The sequence below is a fragment of the Pinus tabuliformis genome, chromosome 1_1 (assembly GCF_031772625.1).
Source record: "Pinus tabuliformis cultivar Carrire ecotype Pingquan chromosome 1_1, CPIR1, whole genome shotgun sequence".
Taxonomy (NCBI): Eukaryota; Viridiplantae; Streptophyta; class Pinopsida; order Pinales; family Pinaceae; genus Pinus; species Pinus tabuliformis.
The window spans coordinates 788,623,615-788,645,880 of record NC_142297.1 but is presented as its reverse complement, the minus strand read 5'-3'; the positions used below and the strand labels follow the sequence as shown (position 1 = coordinate 788,645,880).

At 36.0% G+C, this 22,266-nt stretch overlaps 1 protein-coding gene across 4 annotated transcripts in view; it reads left to right on the top strand.

The window, feature by feature from the left end:
* Positions 1-2,467: 2,467 nt before the first annotated feature.
* Positions 2,468-22,266, top strand: part of LOC149216364 (protein MICRORCHIDIA 1-like) — a 114,391-nt gene continuing 94,592 nt past the window's right edge. Inside the window, exons 1-5 of one of the 4 annotated variants that reach the window (XM_089392774.1) lie at positions 2,468-2,702; positions 2,860-3,047; positions 3,144-3,255; positions 17,654-18,410; positions 18,838-18,912. In XM_089392774.1, the coding sequence (XP_089248900.1) occupies positions 17,666-18,410; positions 18,838-18,912 (820 nt within the window). In that variant the 5' untranslated portion in view covers positions 2,468-2,702; positions 2,860-3,047; positions 3,144-3,255; positions 17,654-17,665. Of the gene's footprint in view, positions 3,048-3,143; positions 3,256-17,653; positions 18,411-18,837; positions 18,913-22,266 lie in introns of those variants that run through there. The other 3 variants (XM_089392773.1, XM_089392775.1, XM_089392776.1) reach the window with 3 other exon arrangements.

The following is a 22,266-nucleotide window of genomic DNA, read 5'->3' as shown; positions in this document are numbered from 1 at the left end:
ATGTTGGGCGGTGAGATAGAGAGAGGGAATAAGAAAGAGACACATGTATACAAATATAGATATTATATAACCAACGTAGATCCATCTAGAGGGATGCAATCTATCGAGGTGCAATTATTTCCTCAAGTTTAGCACTCAAAAAATAGGTTTGCACTTAGAGAGAGATTGGATTCCTCTCACGGTTGATAGATTTGACGTTAAGGTAGATCTAGGCTGGTTTTAAGATAACATTATTATTATTATTTATTTTATTTTATTTTGACTGAGTCAAATCTTTTTACATCTTAAGATATTTGCATCTCAAGGGATTTGATCCCTCTCTGCACTTGGTATATATGAAGTTAAGATGAATATAGGTTGTTTTAATTCTTCCTTTAAATAGGCTATATTCCACATGAATACCATGGACAATACCATGGGTTCTTATAAACTTGGAGCTCAAAAACCACCAAGTTAAGTTTAAGTATAGAATTTTTAATTTAACATAATATTATTTTTATTTTATTTTATTTTGATCGAGTCAAAATGTTTAGGACAAAACATTACAACATCTCGGGTGGAGAGCACTGTAATAACAAGAAATCTTAATCTTCTGAAATTGCATTGCCAAATTTCAGCCAAGTAAACCATTTGTACGAGGGTTTTAATAAAATTAAAATAGAATATTCCTACATTTAGTAATGTGAAATTTATATAAATATAATTAGCATTATTAAGAAGTATAAATCTATCTTAACTCCTCATCTATTCATGGAGGAGAATAACTAATATAATGCACTGCGAAAATCCCCCATACTTAAATAACTAAATCTTTTGAGGTGCAAATCTTTTTTCAAGTTTTGAATGCAAAAAGATGTTTGCATCTGGAAAAATTTGGTTCAAGTTAGCATTTATTGATTTATTTAGCACTTAATAAATTTATACTTAAGATGGATCACGCAAATTAGTTTTGCATTTTTTTAAAATTTAAAATAGAGAAAATTTGATGAAAACATAAAAATGGAAAACGAAGAAACATTAAATAATAAACAAAAAACCCTAAGTTATATCAGCCTTTTGTGACATTTTACTTTTGAGTAAATGCATTGACACCAATATGTATATATTTATATTATTTGCTGCAAAAAAGAGACAAAGTACATATACTCTGGAAATGGCGAGGCCATATTTTGTTACAACTTTTTATTGTACAAAGGTCTTTATGATCTTGAGATACAGAGTATGCCAACAGACATCTATTACATGTAATTTTTCTTCATAATGAAAGATTATGATTTTTTCTTTGGAAAAAAATTAAATAATAAACAAATATATAATTGTAAATCAAATTTTTAATTTAAAATTATGTAAATACTTAAATTGATATGATCACATCCCCTCAACTCAAACTTATGTTATTAGTGGTTATAATGTCATACTTTATGGGCCCTCTTGAATTGTCATGTTTACCATTTATGCTTCCATACCTTATGGCCTTATCCCACTAATGGTGCCATCTCCAAGATGTTTTGTATTACAAGCTATCTTATTACAATAACTTATCTGCTTGAGAAGTTTTGTTCAAGTTAGTAATCTATTTCCTTACTATTTAATCAAAATATTAGATGAGAAGTTTTGTTCAAGTTAATAATCTATTTCCTTACTATTTAATTAAAATATTAGAAAACCATTCCCATTCACCAGTGTTAAAAGTGTTACCTACTCTTTTAACTGGTTTTTATTTATATAAGTTTGTAACAATTACAAGTCTTAAAGTGATTTTTTTGTTGTTGCCTTGATACATTCAGGGGTATTAGTCTACTTGTTTTATGTTTTGAAGAGTTTTCTAGCATATTTTATAGTTTAATTTTAGAATTACAAGTTTGAGTTGTAAACTTTCTACAATCTAAGTGTCCCAATTTTTTCAAAAAACTGAATCTATGTACAATGAAAAAACTATATTAAACAACAAAAAAATAAGAATTGACCAACCAAAAACTCCAAAAAAATACATATAAATACATATTTAGGCAGCCCCTTACTATTAATATATAACTTAAATCATAATATTAGTTGTTTTAGTTTTTATAATTTTGTGATTAACAAAAAGTTTGACTAAAATGACACTCTTACTAATATTTTTTAATAGAATCACATTAATTAATACATTTACTAAAAATAAAACAAAATTTACTAAAAATAGAAAATAGAATAAAAATTTATCTATGACAATGACATTACTTCCTTAAAATACTTTTTCTTTACAACTACTTTTCTTAAAATACTAGATACATATCACTTATTTATAAAATAACTATTTTCTTTACCACATATTCTCTCTCTTACTTATGTCTTATCATACCATACATACAACTGTCACATTAATAACATACAGGTGTCATCTTTATGAAAAGAGAATCAATTAAGTATTTGCCATTAATAGAAAGTACAAGCATGCAGCCTTTTGCAGCAAGAGATAAGGATGACTCCACATAAACAAATAGAGAGAGGAGAGAGGAAAATATTAACCATATCACAAGTCCAACCAGGCCCTTATAGAGAGAGAAAAATGGGGTAAAGGTAAAAGGAAGAGAAGCAGGCAGGAAGAGGGAAGGAGGCTAAGAAGGCAAGGAGGCTAATGTCAACAGAGCAGACAATGAACAACCCATAACCCAAAAATTGGAAGGAAGGAAATCCCAACTAAATTTGAGAGGGAAAACAGAGTAGGTAAAACCAAAACCCTATTTATAGATGCATTCATTGATCTGGGGTGTATGCAAACCCTGATCTGATATAACCAGATTTGCCCTAGATGATTCTTTATTTGCAAATGCAAGTACGGCCAAGGTGTGATGCCTTTAATATTGTTGGATGTGACAGGCATCTTTAAGGTGATTGTGAAGGAGGGCATTTAGGACACAGAGTGGCTGGTACAGTACTGGAGGCCAGGGCAGGAGATGACCAGTTTAAAATTAAAATTTGATTGAATAGGTCAAGGTTTGATAAATAAATACTGGAGAGATTTCAGTGAGGAGGAAGCTTAAAGGACAGAGCAGAGGAAAGGACAGGTTTGGTGTAAATCTTAAAGGATTTCTTTTTTAAAATTAAATAAAGGGAAACCATTCAATTTTAAGGGCTGAAGAGACAGATTTCTTATTTTCTAGGGGCAATACATATTTTCTAGCAGAGGAAGAACCGCCAAAGCTGAGGACAATTTTGCCCGAATTTTTGATTTGCAGACTCAATCTCCTCCTTTGATCTTCGAAAACAATAGAGGTGAGTTCTCCTCCTCTTGTTTTTGTTCTTCTTATGGTTAGTTTTATTTTGAATCTTTGGGAAGAGTGGGTATGAATTTAATCTGGAACGCTGTGGCGGTGGTGATTATTATTATCGAGTTAAGGCTTTGCAAGGTGTGGATTAAGATTTAATTTAAAGGTTAACGAAGTGCGGATTAAAATTAATTTTATAGTTTGGCGGATTGTGGATTTAAATTTAATTTAAAGTTTTGGATTCTGGATTTTGCTTCATGTCTGTATGCCGTGGCGTTTCAGTAGGAACACTTAGATTTCCGTTTATTTTTGAGTCTCTTTGGCAATGTATTTGAAATGAATCATTTGCCGTGTTTCAGTTTTCAAATGATACCGTACACAAACTTTCTGCCTTTAAGTGAGTGTACATTTGTCATTTTCATGCCTTCAGAGATGTACAGGGCCCGTGTTCAGCGTTATGCTGGAGTTATTTATGGGAGGAATTTGATTTCACATGTCGAACGATATGCATTGTCTCTTGTTTGAAGCTTGCGTTTCTGCATTTTTTGCGTTGTTTGTTTACTAGGTTTTCTGGGTCCTCGATAGACATTTTTGAGAAATGTAAGTTCAAACTACCAGAGGATTGTGAGCCATGGGAAAATCAATATAATTTATATCTGTTTTGGAAAATATCTTTCATTTAAATTTGTTTTTTGTTTTGTTTTATAGTATGAAGTTTGATATGCCAAATATAATCTACGCAGTGTGTTATGAACCCTGAGGACATTTGAAAAGCTCCTCCACCTTTCGCATTGTTTTAATTTCAGTACACAGGCCAAATTAAATCGAAGATACTCTCAAGGTTCACAATACACTGCCTAGATTATATTTGTCATATTTAAAATCTGAAGGCAATTTTCATACTGCAAAAAAAAACAAATATTCGCCTATTGGCTTTCAAGACCAATATTTATACAGGGCCAGCAAATTTTCTAGCCTTGGATCAAACACCGGTTGAACTGCACAAAGCAGGCTGCACATGTGCTTTCATATTAGTTATTAGACTTTTATGTAAGTCATTGCACTTCATTTTAGTCACAGGGTTTTTATGTTAAGCTGTAGTTGGCAGGACATATATTGCCACAACTTATGTTACATTAAGTTATAGAAGAATTTATTTACATATGGCAACAAGGATCTTGTTAAGGTAGCGTTGCCAAAATAAATCCACAACTGTTAATAGGAATCTGGTTAGGTGGGGGTTATTAAGATAAATTTGCAGGTGGCAATAGCAACCTTGCTAGATAGTGAAATGTGAAAGATCACATATGCACATGGAGCCACCTGTTGGACATGCAAAGATAAAAGGGTCAAGTGGGGTAGCAAAAGCATAAATAATAGCTTATGTATCAAAAGCTCATGCTTTTGGAACTGTTTGCCATAGGTGGTATTTGTTTAAATTTCACTACATAGTAAACAAATTAGCACTCAAAAAACAGAAAAAACAAAACCCTAACTACTAGGAATCTGAACAGCTTAGACACTTGTCAAAACAGTAGAATATGAATACTAGATATGCAGGCACAGGCTAACTGAAAGCACTAACAGCAATTACAAATCTGAACTACTAATCACATCTGCTCCTATTAACTTAGAAAAAACAATTACAATGCAATAGCTCAAACCAAAATTGAATGAGTAACATTCACCAACTCTTCCCTTTTTTATAGATAATCTTCCCTTTGTTATAGATAAAAAAAGGCAAGGGTTTTACAAAATATAGCTCCTAAGTTTAGAAGCAAAAGCTTCAAACTGAAATTCAGATTTTAGAGAAGTGTGCCAATTTCTTGGAATAGAGTGCCTTGTTCAAATTCTGGATGATTCCCAACCTATGTGTCTTATTGAAATTTAGAAAACTTCCCAAGGTTGGCTCCTTTTCCTAAATTTGTAACCTTTTGATTAAAGCAAGGGGTAGATTTGGATCAATATAATAACAACAAAAAGCTGAAATTGGAAATGGTCTAATGATGGCATATGCATGCCCATGAGCCCTCTCTCTATAACTGTGCATCCTCATTAAAGTGACTGCTGCTGTTGCTGCACCCACATCCACACCGCTGTGGACAAGAATTGAGAGGATTGAGGATCTACTATAGGTCCATCTTAGCTTAAGTTGAACATGGACTAACACAAGTAAACTTGAAGTCTTTAACATGTCCTCTTTCTGCGCAAAGTGTTATCCACCAAAGCAAACTCTCTTCTTTAGTATCTCAAGCTTCCCCTTAGCCATAGGCTTTCTCAAAATGTTTACTAGTGAACATGAAGTAACTGATGTTATATTAACATGATTGGTTGACTCAATAAATGTGAAGCAGATTGGAACTAGAAAAAATAATCTGACTAAAAAATTGGCTGACCAAAAAATACATAAAACATTCATATATATATATATATATCATCATGTGCATCTCTATGAATCCAAACCATTTAACACATAATGCAATGTCTTTGAACCAAAATACATCAACAAATAGGTTCTAATAGCCTCTAAAGTTTAAAAGTAAGCATAGTAACTACTAAAGACTATCATCAAAATCATCAGAATTCTCATTCTTAGGATGAGAATGAGTAGACTCTATAGTGGGATTTCAGCTTGATTCCCCTAGCTTTGAATATAGTGATACCTCTCCTTGTGGAAGTGGGTCCAAGTCCATCCAAGAAAGGTCTTCATTGTCAAATGTTGGTGTGCCTGACTCTTTGCAACCCACTTTGATGATGGATTAAAGTCATCAAAGACTATGTTGCTTGATTTAGGGGTCTTGTTCAACAATTGGTTACGCCTCAACCTAAGGTTGTATTGGTAATAAACCATGACATTCCACTGTTTTTTGCCTCAAATGGTTCGACTTGTTGGTGTGTATATGCTAAAAAGTGCTCTAATTCCGTTCACACCCCAAAGCACTGGAAATTAGGGCATTGACTACCAAATTGTTGCCACCAATAGGCTGGAATAAAGGTTGAACGCAAAGAAGTTTTAGCAAATGACTTCAAAACTTGCATTCAACTTTTGCAATGAACAATAATTTGAAAAATTTGAAATTTCTTACCCGATGGATCCTTGTTCTACTTCTTATAGCCATAGACATGCCAAAGGGGCTAGTGCTCTCATTGAAATTCAAGAGCTTGCTATATATATCATCTTGAATCTTGGGATTAGGGACCGTGTGCTCAATGTTTTTTTGTACAATCTTTCTTTTAACTCCTCATCTACTTAAAAATATTTTATGTAATGGTACTTTCAAAGTTTAAAGACAAAATATTCATTAATTGATTTTGAATGTTTGGCTAAGCTGAATAATAAAACTTAGAAACTTTGAAATTACATACCTTGGGTTTAAGTAATAGCTAGTTGAATGTAAGGATCTAAGGAGTTGTTTGCTCCATATTTCATCAATGATTATCTAGAGAGGAAGATACTTTGTCTTTTTTCTCCATATGTTGACTTTATTGCCTCTTTGGCCCAATCCATGGGATCATAAAGAAAACCCATGGCAAGTTTACTACCATCCCACCATTCGCAACACTCTCACAAGAAGCTCACTAAATAACACTATCTCTTCTACCTTACTCTTTTTTTTTTTAAATACTTTTTCAATCACTTGTTACCCTCTAGTCATTTTATTCCATTGGTATGCATTCGATTCATCACAAGAAAATATCTTTTGCATGTTGGATTTTTGCTGAACAAAGGATTGCATCGAAAGAGAGTTTGCTTCAAATTGTGTAATGTCTTATCGAACAAGCTTTCTATCCCCAATGTTTTTCCTCGTAAGATTTCAAACCCGTGAGTGTTTGTAAATATACTTGGCCATGGATTTTGCTTCTTCTACACACTTCTTCGTCGACTCAATTTTGCTAATATCTTCAAGCATGAGGTCCAAACATGGTGTGGTGTTTTTCCTCCAATATGCTTCCAACTGCAACATAGTTGGAGGCATTGTTTGTGATCACTCGCACAACAGTCTCCACCTCATTTCCTCAACCACTTCATCTAAAAGGTGAAATAATAATTATGCATCCTTCACTGAATTATATGTATCCGTAGATTTGAGAAACACAATTACTTTTTGGGAAGCAATTAAGAAGTTGCGAATGGTGCATGATCTTCTATTTGTCCATCCATAACATAATTGTGCACCCTATTTGAGCCCATTATTTCTTGAACACTAATGAACTATTCATCTATTTTTTGGGTGTCATTTTGTAAAAGTGGCTTCCTAATATCATGAAAACTGGCGCCTTTGAAGTCCGTACCACATGAAGCTATATCATCTATCATAGGTTGATAATATGCAAAATTAGTGGCATTGAAAGGTATGTTTACATTGTACCACCACGATCCATTTAGCAATGCATTTGCAAGTAGCTGTCTTCTCTGTTTTCTTTCATTTAGCATAAATGGTGGGTTGAGCACTAGGGGTGGTGTGAGGTACAAAGAAAGAGTCAAGACCCTTACGAGCCCTCTTCAAACAATATGAACTAGGGCTAGAAACATTTTCATTTCCAATTCTAACACGAATATTGAAGGATCCTTCAAAATTAGGAATATGCTCTTCAAGTTTAGGGTCATTGTAAACAATATCATCCTTTTGACTTTTCTTCATCTCTTTTTCAATCTCTTGGTCTTTTCCTTCCTTGCTTGGTGGGCTTCAAGCAAACCTTGCATCTCCATTTTGAGCTTAGCAGAGACATTGGAAGAAGGCTCTACATGGCCTCTTTCATGTGATAAGTGTTCTCCAATCTTGTGGATACCCCCACCTTTAACTGTCTTCTCACAATAGTTGCATATCTTTTTCCTTCATCCAAATGGAAATCCAAGACAATATGAGATATTGCACCATTAACATCCCTATGAGCAATGGAATTATTAGCAATGTTATTTGTCATACATGCTTGGATGAACCCATCAAACAACCCATATAATAATACTGCATCTTTAACATGTGTTGATACATTAATGGATTTAATAAACATTGTTCCCATGGGACAATTAATTTGGAATAAGAAGGGTCTTATTCTTCCCATTTTCCCATCTTTATAACTTCCAAGGTGTGTGATTGCTTCCCATGGTTGTTTGAATTTACTCCAATTTAGATGTGTAATCAACTTTTACCTTCTATGTAATAGGTCCTCTCAACTCCTTATAGGTTGGGGATGTGCCTTTGATCAACATCAACAATGACATCAAACTTCCTTGATACAACAAATTGTTATTAGCAATGCTATAAGGAATGTTTCTCCTAGAGAACATTAACCCAAAACCTAATCTACTTATTTCTTTTTTAATCGCTTATAAAGTAGAAGGTTCTGCCCTAGCATTGGTTCTTAGAGCAAAGAAAAGTGAGCCTTGTGAGTACCTTGTTAAAGGTCAAGGAATCCCTTTTACTTTCCCCATTATTGATATGTTTATGTTTCTAGAAGTTCTTGCAACTCCTCCAGCCACACGTTCATGTCTCAATGTTGCTTTCTCTTCTTGCATTCTTAATTTCATTAATTGATTGATGGGAAATATGAATCATTTCAAGGATTGATTTGTCACCGATTCCCACTCCGTGTTCTTAAATTCTTGCAAGATGGTCTTTCAAGTGGCTAATTCCTCCATTCATCTCATTCCCAATAACTTTCAACACAACCTTCTAGTGATTATGACTTTTGAGAAGCTCACTTTTGCTTAAATCTCGAAAAACTAACTATAGACACCTTGAAATTTTGACACGTACTTGAGAATAGGAAAATAGTAGATGGAAATCAATTCTCACTTCATAATAGATCCATGTTTGCTATTGGCAATGAAACACTTGTTTTCCATTTCTAAAGCGAATAGAAGGTGGTGACTTTCTTTTGGTGACTTTCTTTGAGTGTACAATAAAGTGCATTGGCTTGTGATATTTTTGACAAAATATTGTGACATTTTTCAAGGGTAAAAACAAGCTTCATTTTTTGTGGATTTGCGTTGGAAAGTTGAATGCACTGTAATATATAGTCAATATTTGCAACAAATCCTTGAAATATACCATCTTGGACTATATTGGAAACAATTTATAAGCATTAAGAAGGTAGCTTAGAGACTTGGGAAATGTAAGTTGAATGATTCTAGAAAAATATAACATTGTGTTTGTTGGTGATGACAACTATTGAGTTGGGTGAAAAATTGTCATTTGAGAGGAGAGGTAAGGACAATAAAGAAATATTTTTGTGAGGGTTTCTTTTGCTATTGGAAGATGATGTTAGCAAGTCATCTGTAGCGCTGAAAATATTTTGCTATAGGTAGGCATTGCTAGGTGATAAAAGTCATGGCTAAAGGTGGGAAGTACACTCTAATAGTAAGCCGTGGGGTTGGTCAACCCTAACTAGAAGATGACTATAGTTGTTGGAGGTGAGAGGTGCACTTTAGGAGACAAACATAGTGTTGGGTAGTATATGTTGTTGATTGGAAGGTGTTTTCCTAAGCCAGAGAGGAGGCATGTAGGAGGTAAGTTTGTTCTATTTTGTAAATTGGGTCTAATGCATGTGGTTAAGAGGAGAATTGTTATCTTCTCCACTCAATGTCAAATCTTGGTGACATGCCCTCTCATCATGAGTTAATTGTTGGTTGGGTTCTTTGTGAATTGATTGTTGATGGGGGTTGGCAAGGTACTAGCAATCTCACCTTGCCTTACAGGCTTGAGGGTGGGACAAACTATATTCCAAGGAAAAAAGGAATTAAGTTTCTTTTAGAGTTTTGGTTTTATAGCAAGCTTTTAGAGTAAGATTTCTTTCTCTCTAGATTTTTTTCCTTAAAAATATAACAAGCATGTAAAATATAACATTCTTGGTTGTTGTAAAGTTTAGTGGTCAAAATTATATCAAGTGGAAGTAAGCAAATGTTTTAGGCATATGGCAAATAAGAAGGATTGGTTTTTTTTTTATGGAAGCCAAGTCTAGGGGAGAAGCATTTGTTTTAGGTGCTACATCTTATATGGTTGAAGGGCATATGGAGATGTACAACTAAAGTTGACAAGTGATAAGAAATCTATATTAAAAATGATTTTTGCTGTTTTAGGTGTCTCAAAGCATATGACAAATATAGAAGATCGGTTTTTCCTTTATGGAAGCTAGTTCTAGGATGGAGGTATTTGTTTTAAGTGGTGATAGGTACTGTGTGGTTGCAGGGCACATGTAGATGTACAACTAAAGTTGACAGGTGGTAAAAAATTTATATTAAAAATAGTTTTTATATATTTGTTTGAATACAAATTTGTTTGTCACCAAAATTATATAACAAAGTCCCACATATTGAATTCTTGTTTCAAGAAGGCTAATGATCATTGAATGGAAGGAGTACAAGGATTATTTCTTCAGTGTAGGCGCCATACAAATTTCAATATGTGGTGGCAGTGGTTTCATAGGATGCAACAATGACATCTTTATAGTGGTGGTCTCTAATGTTGATTTTGGTAATAGTTTAATTTGGCATCTTGATTCTCAATATCTTTATCTTTTGAGTAGGCTAAAAATGTTAAAAATGTTCGTTTATTTCCCCTTTATTCAAGAACAAGAAGGGGTGTTTGCAATATTTTTGGCAAAGGGAAAATCATAAGGAGGTTTTTAACATAGGAAGAAATTTGGGAGCAAAATCTATGGTGGAACTTGTGTAATGTAGAGATATATGGACCGATGAATACATTTTTGGTAGGCACTAGGTATTTTTTGTCATATTTATCCAGGAAAAGGCAAACACGTTAAGGGAATCAGAGAAATCTAAGGCCACAATTGAACAGGAATTTGGGCGAAGGATTTTGGTTCTCTGGATGAATGATAGAGAGGAATTTGTAACAAATTTATTTTTTGACTTTTATAAGCAAGGAGGAATCCTAAAATTAGCCACAGGTGTTGAAATGTGCATATTGGTTATAAAGATGGGAAAGAGTACGTGGAAGCAAAAGTCATTGCCATATAAATATTGAATGGAGCAGAACATACAACAAGTTACGCAATGAATCAGAGTACTACAAGAGAAAGGAAAGGTGTCACACTTGAGGAGGCTTGGTCCTATTTTTTTTCTCCGTAAATACTAATTCTATTAAAGAAAATAAAAATATATACAAAGAGGTTAGTACCTCTGAGGAGGCCGCGGCCATTCCTCTACCAAAAACTTAGAGACCTTACAGTTCAGGCTTAATGCCGAATTTACAAAACATACTACAAAATTCTTGGTTCGGGCACTGACATACTTAAAAAGATTACCCAGACTGAGATCATCATGCCCTACATTGACCACAAAAATTAAGAAGCAACTAACATAACCATTTCTATAACAGAAAATAGAGACTGGAATGACGTTGGCCCCTCTTCGTAGCCAGAGTGTGGACCAGACAGAGACAACTATCCTCAGAATTGACAACACATACCCAAAATTGCTTAGACCACCCAGCAGAGAGGAAACGGTTCTAATCAGCATGCTTTGAAGAATCTGGCATTTCCGCTTCCGCCTGACTGGAAGAAGCGACCCAGGTCACAAACCCACTGTCGTCATAAACAGTTTCGCCACCATCTCAGGAGTGGTCACCAAATTTAAAACACCGCCTGCCCACTGAGTCGGGCCACAAGGCACAATATCACTTTGAGCCGGATCCACGGGTTGTTGTGGCACCTCCGAGACATGGCCACCTTCTTGCTGGTTATCAGTCTGGAACACCATCCCTCTCAGATCCCCGAGAAGCACATTGTCTCCCTGAGATTGAGAGGGGATAGTTGTAGTCGAACTACCTGGTTACTGTCTTCCTCCGCGAGAACAATAGTAAGGCTTGCTGTCAAAACAGGTCTATTAAGCCGGCTTTGGAAAGTAAATCTGGCGGTCTGGAATGAACTATTCGAAATGGGCCTAGCTTGTTCCAGAGGCGAAGAAGAGGGGGAAGCAGAGGCAATAGGGATGACGTTCTGAGGAACAGGGCGAGAAGGTTGGCCTCTATTCCCTGTATGATTGCCTCTGTGAGGAACACCGCGACGTCGAGGCATTCTCAGAAGCACAAATTGACGAGCAGAGAGATTGAAACAGAGTAGATCTATTACCTGAGGAATGCAAACTGCTCCGAGGAAATTACGGAGCCATGCTAACAGCCAAATTCGGAACACTAGACAGAGGTTCTGAGGCAGCTTGCGCTATGAATCGCTCCACTGACTGAAACAGGCGTGATGAACCGATCCATGCCAATATACCAAATTCTCTGCCGATCACGCATGCCTACATTTACGCCGGACTGCAAAACCAACTTTTCGAGACTGCTTAGAATTGAATTCACTTACACTTAAACTCTATTGCCCACCTGCAACGCATACATTGCCAACGTTCCACTTGCCGTCTGCCAGGCCAGGTGCCTGTGTTAAGCGGCCTGTCATTAATATGACTTGATACCACCCGCATCCGGGTAGGAGGCTTGGTCCTATTAATTATATAGTAGTGTTAGAATAAAAAATGGAGTAGATTAAATGATAGGTGTAGACCATTGTTGTTTGTTGGTGATTTTCACCAAAACAAGAAAAATCATTTAGGCTACTTGTGAAGGAGGAAGAACTTTCATAGCTTGGTGATGTGGATCAAATGGAAGGTCAAAAGAGGAGATATGCAATATGTGCAAGAAGAAAATATCCCTTTGTTTTTTGTTGTCGTAAAAACGTTTGAACTCGATATTTATGAAAAAGGAGGCAACGACGAGTGAAAGATGTGCTCTTCATAGATATATCTAGGTAGGTTGGTTTCAACATGTCAATACAATTTGGTTGGTTGGTTTGCAGGATGAATGTAAAGAATGGGTTGTGTCAAAATAAGCCTCAACTGTTGTAACTTGTAGGAAAGAGAGTTTGAGGACAAGGGTCTTTATGGGTCGAAGGCAACCTCTATAGTCTTGTTTTTTCTAAAATGTAGATACTTTGTTATGTAGGTGTAGAAAAGAGATGCTTATTGGAGTTCAAATCAACTCCTACATCTGCAATAGGTGGGTGCAATTTTCATCCAACATTGCCTCTAATCCAACTAACAAGTCATTTGTTAGACATGGGATTGTTAACTTAGCATGTCCTGCATAACTGAATTGTATTACAGTCTGTTTAATAGCTCACTTCGTGGTAGGTTCAAATGCTAATTTTTGGATTGGCAGTGAGAGGGAAATGGGCTGTATACAAATGACATCAGGATGTGAGGTATGGACAACAAAATGGAGGTTTTTTTTCAGTGTGCTGATATTCACCATCATCTCATTCATTAGCTAGTTGAGAGTGAGAATCCTGAGTTGCATTATGACACAAACCATGGGTAGTTTGCAAACATCTTTGATGTGCTTTATGTAGATTTTTTGTGATTTTATAGCACTAGTGTTTGCTTCGAATGTGGCTGTTTGTGGGAGGGTGATAATAATTGCTTCTTAGGTTTTTAGTATTATATAATAGTGTCATAGGAAATAATGTAATAGTCACATGTAGAGGATGCTAAGACGATCAATGTGTTAATTAGGATTTAATTATCTTAACCAAGGTTGCACGAAGCAAAAGTGTTTTCGGGAGAGGGGGTGTTGTTTTTCAAAAATCCTTTGTAGCAGAACATCTATTTTATACACACATATGCACACACACACATAAATGTTGATAGAAATGGCATCCAACCATCTATAATCTATTTTCTATCAGTTAAAAACAAACATACAAATTTTTAAGCCATATAATAAAACATAGAACTTTACCTTATGGAATGAAATAGGTTATCTTATCTAGCAACTATCAATAATAACATGACCAAATAGTTATGTTTACAACTATTAAGCCATGCACACTTGAAATATGGAGACTGAAAGGTCCAAAACAATAAATTGAGCTAATTGCTAAACACCTCGCTATAGAAGAAGTGTTCACCAAATGTAAAAGCATCCATATTGCCAAATGTTGTAGTTGTGGGGAGGCGCATGTTCCACTACTCCTTCACAAGCAATGTTCCACCATCGCTTATATCGGGATTCTCATCATTAGTATCATCCTTCTTTCTTTTCCTCTTGTCTATCCTTTGCCTCTGCTTCGATCGTTTAGGGAATTCAACAAAGGAGTTCAACAATCAACATCACCAACACTAGGGTACATATAGGATTGGTGCTCTTGATTAAATGCCAATTACATACCACCCTTATACATGATGAAATCCAATGAAATGTTGCAATCCCATTGATCTTGAAATCTTGAAAACTGTTAAGTCTCGTGAATTTTGAATGGGATATGGAATTTTATTTTCTCGAGATGAAGTCCAATGAGGTTGGAACCACTCTAAAACATCCTGAAACAATTAATAATAATGTTAAAAATTTAAGTAAAAGGATATATCTTTCCTTTTTATCCTTTTACTTTAAGAATTTAATATTACCATTAGGGAGCATCTAGGGAGCACCGTGGGAGCTTTCTCCTTGGCTTTGGGAGCGTCCTTGGGAGCGCCATGCATCCAAATTGACAGTGAGCATGTCTAAAAGGTCCAAAGCATACTCTTGGATTTTGAGAGTGCGCTCCCAAGGGCACTCCTTGAGTGTTATTGCTCGGAGCGCAACTCCAAGGCTGGGGTCGAAGGGGGTGGGGCGGTTCTTGCAACACTGATCTTAACACAATGTTAATTTGTTGCATATGTGATAGTTTCTCTCATGAGACGTAAGTTTGGTATCTCATTTTAACATTGAATGATACCTTCAACCTATGTAGCATGGAGACTTGTTCTCACCCTTGAGACACATTCCATGCACTTTAGAACTTTGATACTCTTTGGGGGCATTCCAAAGAGGGTGAACTCTATCTAGGATTTCATTTCTATCATGTACCCACCCACCATATCCCTTGATTAGATTGGGGATTTCCAAGGAAGTACTTCATTGTCCCTCAACTAGATTTGGGACTCCTATGTGTACCTTATAGTAAAAACCCCTCATTGTGCAAGTTGAAAAAACATGAAAAGTTGGGCCCCACAATTCCAAAAGCATAAAACATAAATAAAAACAAGAATGAGGAAACTGTAACATGAGAATTTCATTTATAATTTGGAAATTGGAAGTCATCTCACTCTTGTTTGGAAGTCCTCCAATTGATTGTCTATTGGATTTGGTATCCAATGCTCGAAGTAGAATTTTGGGCATGGAATCCAACATCTATTTCTCTATTGGGTGCCCCCTACACCATGACATCAAAGGACACTATCACTACCTATATTGGGATTTAAGAGGCTCCCTTTGTACCTTCTTCAGGTACCAGGACTAGCGATGCTTAGCCATCTTCATTAAGGAGAATTTTAGACACAAATCTTAGTTCTTGCACACCTTGCCTTGCCTTGTAAGTTGTGATGACCAGGATGATCACCTCATATTTTTACGTGGATTTGTCATATCAGAACCACTAGCATTGAGTATAAGTTTAGGGTGCGCACTAGACAATAGAAGCATGAGATCTTGTGTCTCTTCTTATCCTCCCTTTTTGGGGGATTGGCGGATTCCAATGAGACTAGTTTGGTGATGCTGAACTGTACAACAGTTCACATATCCTTAGAGCACTACAGGGACTGGCTCCAGACGATTTTAGAGCAGGTTACTCCTGACTCCTTTTATTACCCTCCATTTCAACAAGAGTTGCGAGGGGTCTGTCAAAGTTTCTTTCTTTTGATCTCGGATGTGAGGAGATTCCCTCGTTCCTACATCCCTGCAAGATCATACGGCTGGACCCACTGCTAATTCCTGGGGTCTTTGGCATTGAGCTGGTACCCAATTCAGCTCCCTTGCAATTGATCATTAGACTTAGGAGCCCTTGTTGTCTTTAGCTCCATTGCTGGATCTTCCTAATTCACTTGCTCTTTTTTTGGTAGACTATTGATTATCTTGTTTTGTGCCATGGTCTTTTATATGCATGTCATAGTAGCAATACTACTTGTTTGTTTCTTTATTTATGTTATTTTCAGCATTTTCTAAGGGCTGTGCTTGCATCCCCACATTGTATTCATACCGATTGTACTCTTCTTCAGTCCCATTGACCTACTTTTGTGGTCATTTGTTGGGCATTAATAAAATTATCTTATCTTTATCTGTTGCTAGTTGTAGGTTCACTAATCTGTTTCGAGCACACAATTTGGGTTTTGAAGGGCATATTTTCTCATTAGCACTTGAGTGACTGAGTCTTGTGATTTGGGGATGCTGCAGCCATCTGTTTAAGGGAAATTGCCAAAGAAAGTTTCTATAACTTATTGGGCCCACATGATTATAAAATTAGGGCTTCCAAATGTTCAACTCAAAGTGAGTTTGGAATTTTCCATGGTTACAAAGCTTTTAACTTTACAATCTAATTACTACTTCTGTAAATTTGTACAATGTCCTATGACTCCATGAGTCATGAGCATCAAGCTATAATGTTGTAATTTCATAACCTTTTAGTTGTTTGAAGTTTTGGACCTTAAGCATTCAGCATGCTATAATATGATATTTTGATTTATAATTGATCCTTGTCACTTGGACCGTGTACTCCAGATTTACTTATTTCTAAAAGTTGATATTTATGCAGTAACCTATTTCTGTTTAATCTTCCATGTTTTTTGTGAATTGTATATATATATATATATATATATATCCTAAAAGGATTGGGGTTGTGCTCTTGCCCACCCTTGTTGGTCCCCTGCTTGCCCCCCCCGTTCTCCCTTTCGACATTCCAAAAATTTGTGCAACATGGCTATTGACTCTCTCTTTATAACTCTGTTATATTTTGTATGCATGTTTGTGCATGTTTTTATATCTTCAAGCTTGTTTAGCAATAGATTTATTTACCTCTTGCACATGTAGGTGAAATATACTGCCTTTCCTCATTTGCAGCATGTTTTCCATCCAAAATTAACAACTAGTCTTCAGTAGATAAAGGTGTACATGAATAAGTCCTTTTTCGTTTCTTTCTTTGCTTTCTTACAAGTTGGTAAGTTCTTTTCATGCTTGAACTTGCTTAACAGTCATGTAACTTTATTAAATGACATCATGTAAAATTGAAAGGCATTAAACATGGTCATATTATAGCAAGTTAAGGTACTTTTATTGAACTATTGCTAGTGAATTGTTCTTAAGGATATTGGATGCAAATACTTACTTTGAACAAAATTGAATGATACTGTCTGAATACATATCAAAGCAATATATATTTTGATTGTGTGTTTTGATGGTATGAGCCAGCACACAGTAAATCTGGAGATCAGTCCTCAAATATTTGTTTTCCTCTGTAGATCAATTTTTGTTGTACTAATGGTGGGAAATAAGATTATGGGTTCAAGGAACATTGAATGTAAAGGATCTCCAGTTCTCTTGCCCGGATTAACATGCTTTGTTGTAAATCTTGTGCAGGGATTGTCTCGTATGGAAGAGATGCCCACTAGTGTGAATAACGTGGTTTTGAATGTTATTGATCTGAGCAGTGATGACGAGGATACACCACAGGAAAGAAATCCTCCAGAGAAACAAACGAACTTGTCCACAGGAGTAGTTTTGAAAAATGAACCACAATTGGAACAGTTAATGTGTAGACAGGCATCACAAAGTCAAGAACTTCCGCAATCAACTAGTCATAGTTTTGACTGGTATCTGCAAGAGGCCAAACCTGACTTGCAGCAAGATAATAAACCTGACATTCAGCATATAATCCAAAGTGATGTGCTGCCTCTTGCTCAAGATAAAACACAATATCAAAGGCAATTGGAACAGGATAGATTGAGACAAGCTAATGGGTTTGTGCGTCCATCTCTTCCGTCATTATCTCAACAAGAAAGGGTATCTACACACCAAAATATTTCTGCAAGAGAAGATGTTAGGTCCAGCCAAGCAGTGCAAGAGAATGATCGGATAATGAATAGGCAGGGAGAACAGCAATTGTTAAGATCTTCTTTAAGGCCCAGTTCATCAGGCCAATTGATACAGCAAATCCAGAATAATACTGATATTATTAGAACAAGTCAGGCATTGATAGCAAATGATCAAACCATAGGCTTACGTCCAGCCATCTCTTCAATGCCAAATCAGTCTGGATTTCTTGCCCGAGAAAATCACCAGTTTTGGAGAGCAGGCGATTATGATGTTCAATCTACACAAAAAAGAACTATAACAGGTTTATTTTTGTTTATGGAAAAATTGCAGTTTAGATATCTTGTGCATATGTTGACGTGAATTTAGATTAATGCCAGTATTATCATCTCTTTATCACATTTTTGATGCTTTCAGGGCAGTTCAACATTGAGGTTAAAGTGTTTTGCCCATTTAGGACTATTCTTGTGAGCAAGTTTGCATAAGGCTAAAACAGTGAATGAGTTTCGTTTTTAGATGTTGTTTTAACTGTCTTTCAACAGTTTTCTCATAGATCCCCCTGTGGGTTAGCCAACAAAAAAAACATTTCTTTCTCATGGCATCTATGATATGTAAGAGCTGGGTTGTGTCTCCTGATAATATAGTAATATTGTAAATCAAGTTCTGATTATTTGGCTACAGCCTCCACTTGAAGAAAGCAATTTTACATTGAAAATTTTCCTTGTCCCCAGGTGGAATGGACCATGTTCGTGTACACCCTAAATTTCTTCATTCTAATGCAACCTCCCACAAATGGGCATTTGGAGGTGCGTATCTTATGTTGCTCATTTGAATGATATGATGGTGCACATAATATATAAATTACAGTATCCTTGTGGTTGGATATGGTGGACCTTGGAACTTCTGTTCAGAAACTTATCTTTCTTTTTTAGTCAGCAGCTTATCTTTCTTGTGTTTTGGAAAGTAATTGTGGGTATCGGCATTTCAAAACTCAGTTCATGCTGTTATTCATCTTTTTTGTGAGAATTTATTTTACGGTAATTCAGAACTTGTCTTGCGTACAGTTGAATGATTTTGTCTTCTGCTTGGCGAATACTTGCAACTAGAGTTTCAATTGGCCTCTAGCAGAACAATGGTCAAGTTAAAATTTTGAAATAAACAGCAGCCAAAAATCTGGAAAATTGTAAGAGGTATACAGAGTCACTGATTTGGATTCTACAGAGTCAATTATGATGCCTTTCCCTTGTTTTTTGAAAGTGCTCCCATTAAGCTAAAGAGAAGCATTACAACTGGCCTGAAGAGGTTGGGCACCATGTGGCATTCTTGTGTGGGTAAAATGGCCTTCAAGGGGAAATTATGGAATAAAAGTACTTCTGTTAAGCTAAACTGCACTGACAGAGGGGTATGCTTATATGAAAATGATACAGGACTTGCAACGGATGCAATTGTTTATTCCTGTCTATTAGAGTTCTGAACCTTGGTAGGTGCCTTGACATGCCACTGTCTTCATTGCTGAACCACAACCCCATTGGCTTAATAGGATGCCTTAGAAAGCTCATAGTTTAGCTGGTTCCTTATTTCAAGAACCAACCCAACTTGAATAAGTGAAAATACAAAAATTTAAAAAGTACAACAAAGCATTTAGATATAATGGTCATACTTAGACCCAGCTATACTTCAAAAATGTAATAAAGTCATAATAAAGTGATTTAATCAATACTTAAATATTTATTTATTAGATGATTGGTTGTTCAGGAGTAATGTAACATACCCTTTCCTACCTTGCTATGTATTTAGACATTAAATCACTTAATAATCAAGCACTTATTCTCTTTCCTATTCATATGCATATTGCTTTCTACAGTTTGTGTGTGTATGTTGTTAAAATTCTTCAACACATGGTAACACTGAACAGCCCTAGTCTGATTTCTAACCTACCTACTTAGGAAAAATCTGATTTTTATGAGGAACTAAAATAAATTTATCAAGCTGAAGAAATTAGCAGCAATTACATAGATCTGAAACTCAAAACTTGTAACTGTTTATCAGTGTTGCAAACATCCCGATTTTATCTTGAATAAATTGCAATTTTTTGGCCTAGCTGATGTTTGCCAATTTTTACCAATATTTTGGTGGTATCTTAATTTTGCCAATGTTTGCTGATTTTTACAGTTAGTTTCTTGATTTTTACGATTTTTTGGTTTTCTGGACCCTTGCCGATTTGATCCCGATGCCGACGTTTGCAACATTGATGTTTATTACTCTTGAAAATAGGGATTACACTGAAAGCTTCAAACTCTACCCTTTTACCCATGGCTTTCTACTCTGAAAACTGAATGAATAAAACCTATACTCCTGCCTTCTCCTTCATAGACTAGAACGTACAATGAATTGGGACACATGCACAGGAGCACCTTAGATGCTAGTATTAATTTATTAAACCTTAAAGCTAAAGCACCTGCCTTGCATGGATAAATGAGCCTAGTGTTCCTACCATTCAATATGAACTGAGACATGCAAGCATACATCTTCCTAGAGATCTGTACCCAAATTCAGACTGGAATCTATATGCATGAGCACCTTGCTTAACTAGGAAGCTGTGCCCTCTAATTGTGCATGCAAATATAACCAAAGCAAAGCCAGAAGTAGAACTGAACTGCTAAGTATAAGAAGGCATCTAAGCAGGAACTAAACTGAGGATAGTGCATGCATTTACCCTCTGTTTGTCTCACCTCCATAAACGCTCTGTGCCCTTATCACTGCTGTATGTAATTGTTGAAGGACGGCTGTATAGAACTCTTGTGTACTGCTGCCTGGAATTCTGCTGAAGGAGTGCCGTATGGAACTGCTGTATGGAGGTCTGCTGGAAGAGGGTTGCATTGCTGCTGTATGGACCTACACCTGTCACAAATGCCTTCTCTGTGTGCATCCATGTCTGCTCTGCTCATTGCTGCTAAGGTACTAACTTTCCAGCATAAATTTGACATGGGACCAGAACAATAGCGATGAAGCCTAGAAAAATCAGGTCAAGGCCTAAGGACGTGTACAGATTAGAGACAGTTTGAGGGATGCTTACACATGAGTTAGACAACAGAAGGGAAATCTGACCTGAAACAGAGAAGTTTTTTATTTATGTAACTGACCTTGAGGTATCTTGGAATATCAGGCTGACACTCTTGAGAGGAATTTCATGTTTTATTTCATGAATCAATATTTTTTTGGTAAGAAATAGTAGAAAGTTTAATACAACTTGAGAAATCATCGAGAGCGAATCACCATGTGGAGATTGTAACATGGGCATGTATGATGAGAAAGGGTGGATAGAAGGAGACCCTATTACAGGAAGTATTAGGAATAACTACAGTCCCTGTTTGACAGGAAAATTGTTTGAAATACTGAGAGGTTGCATCTATTAATGGTGAGTTACCAGCCGAATTAGTGCCACACTAGCAGACAAGGATGTGATTGCTGCAAACCCGAGATCTTCAGAAAGGGTGATCATATAGGGGCTGATAAGAATCAATATGTGTTGGGCTGACACCTACTTAAGCTAAGCCAATGCAAGCCATAGACGAAGTGACATGTAGATGAAGGAGCCAACATAACTTGCAGAGAAGAGTTGACATAACTAGCACAGAGAGCTGATGTAACATGTCCAATTAGAGAGACACGTGGACATGTCGATATATGCCAGAGAAGAAGTTATGTGTAGAGGAAGGAGCTGACATAACTCACGGAGAAGTGTCTACATAACTTGTGCAAAAGAGTTGAGCTAACTTGCAGAATGTAATTCATAGTGTTTAAGTTTTCTGTGAAGAATTTTGGAAGAGAAGTTTGCTGTGAAATATTTTCAGAACACAAATCTTTTTATAAAATTTAGTGTATAAGATTGACAAAGTTTCAATGTACTAAATCTGCTTGGATAGAACATAAGTTTGTCTTGTCTACAATATTTTATTGTGTGAGAATTTTCTCAAACTAGTGTGTGCAATGTGTTGAATATTTTTTTGTGTGAGAATTTTCTCAAACTAGTGTGTGCAATGTGTTGGTGTTATTACAGTTGTAGGGCTGTAGTTGACTTTGTTGGTGTAATGGGACAACAATAAGGCTGCCAAACAATGAGCTTACATGGCAATAAAGAGGTAATTTACAGATTTGTT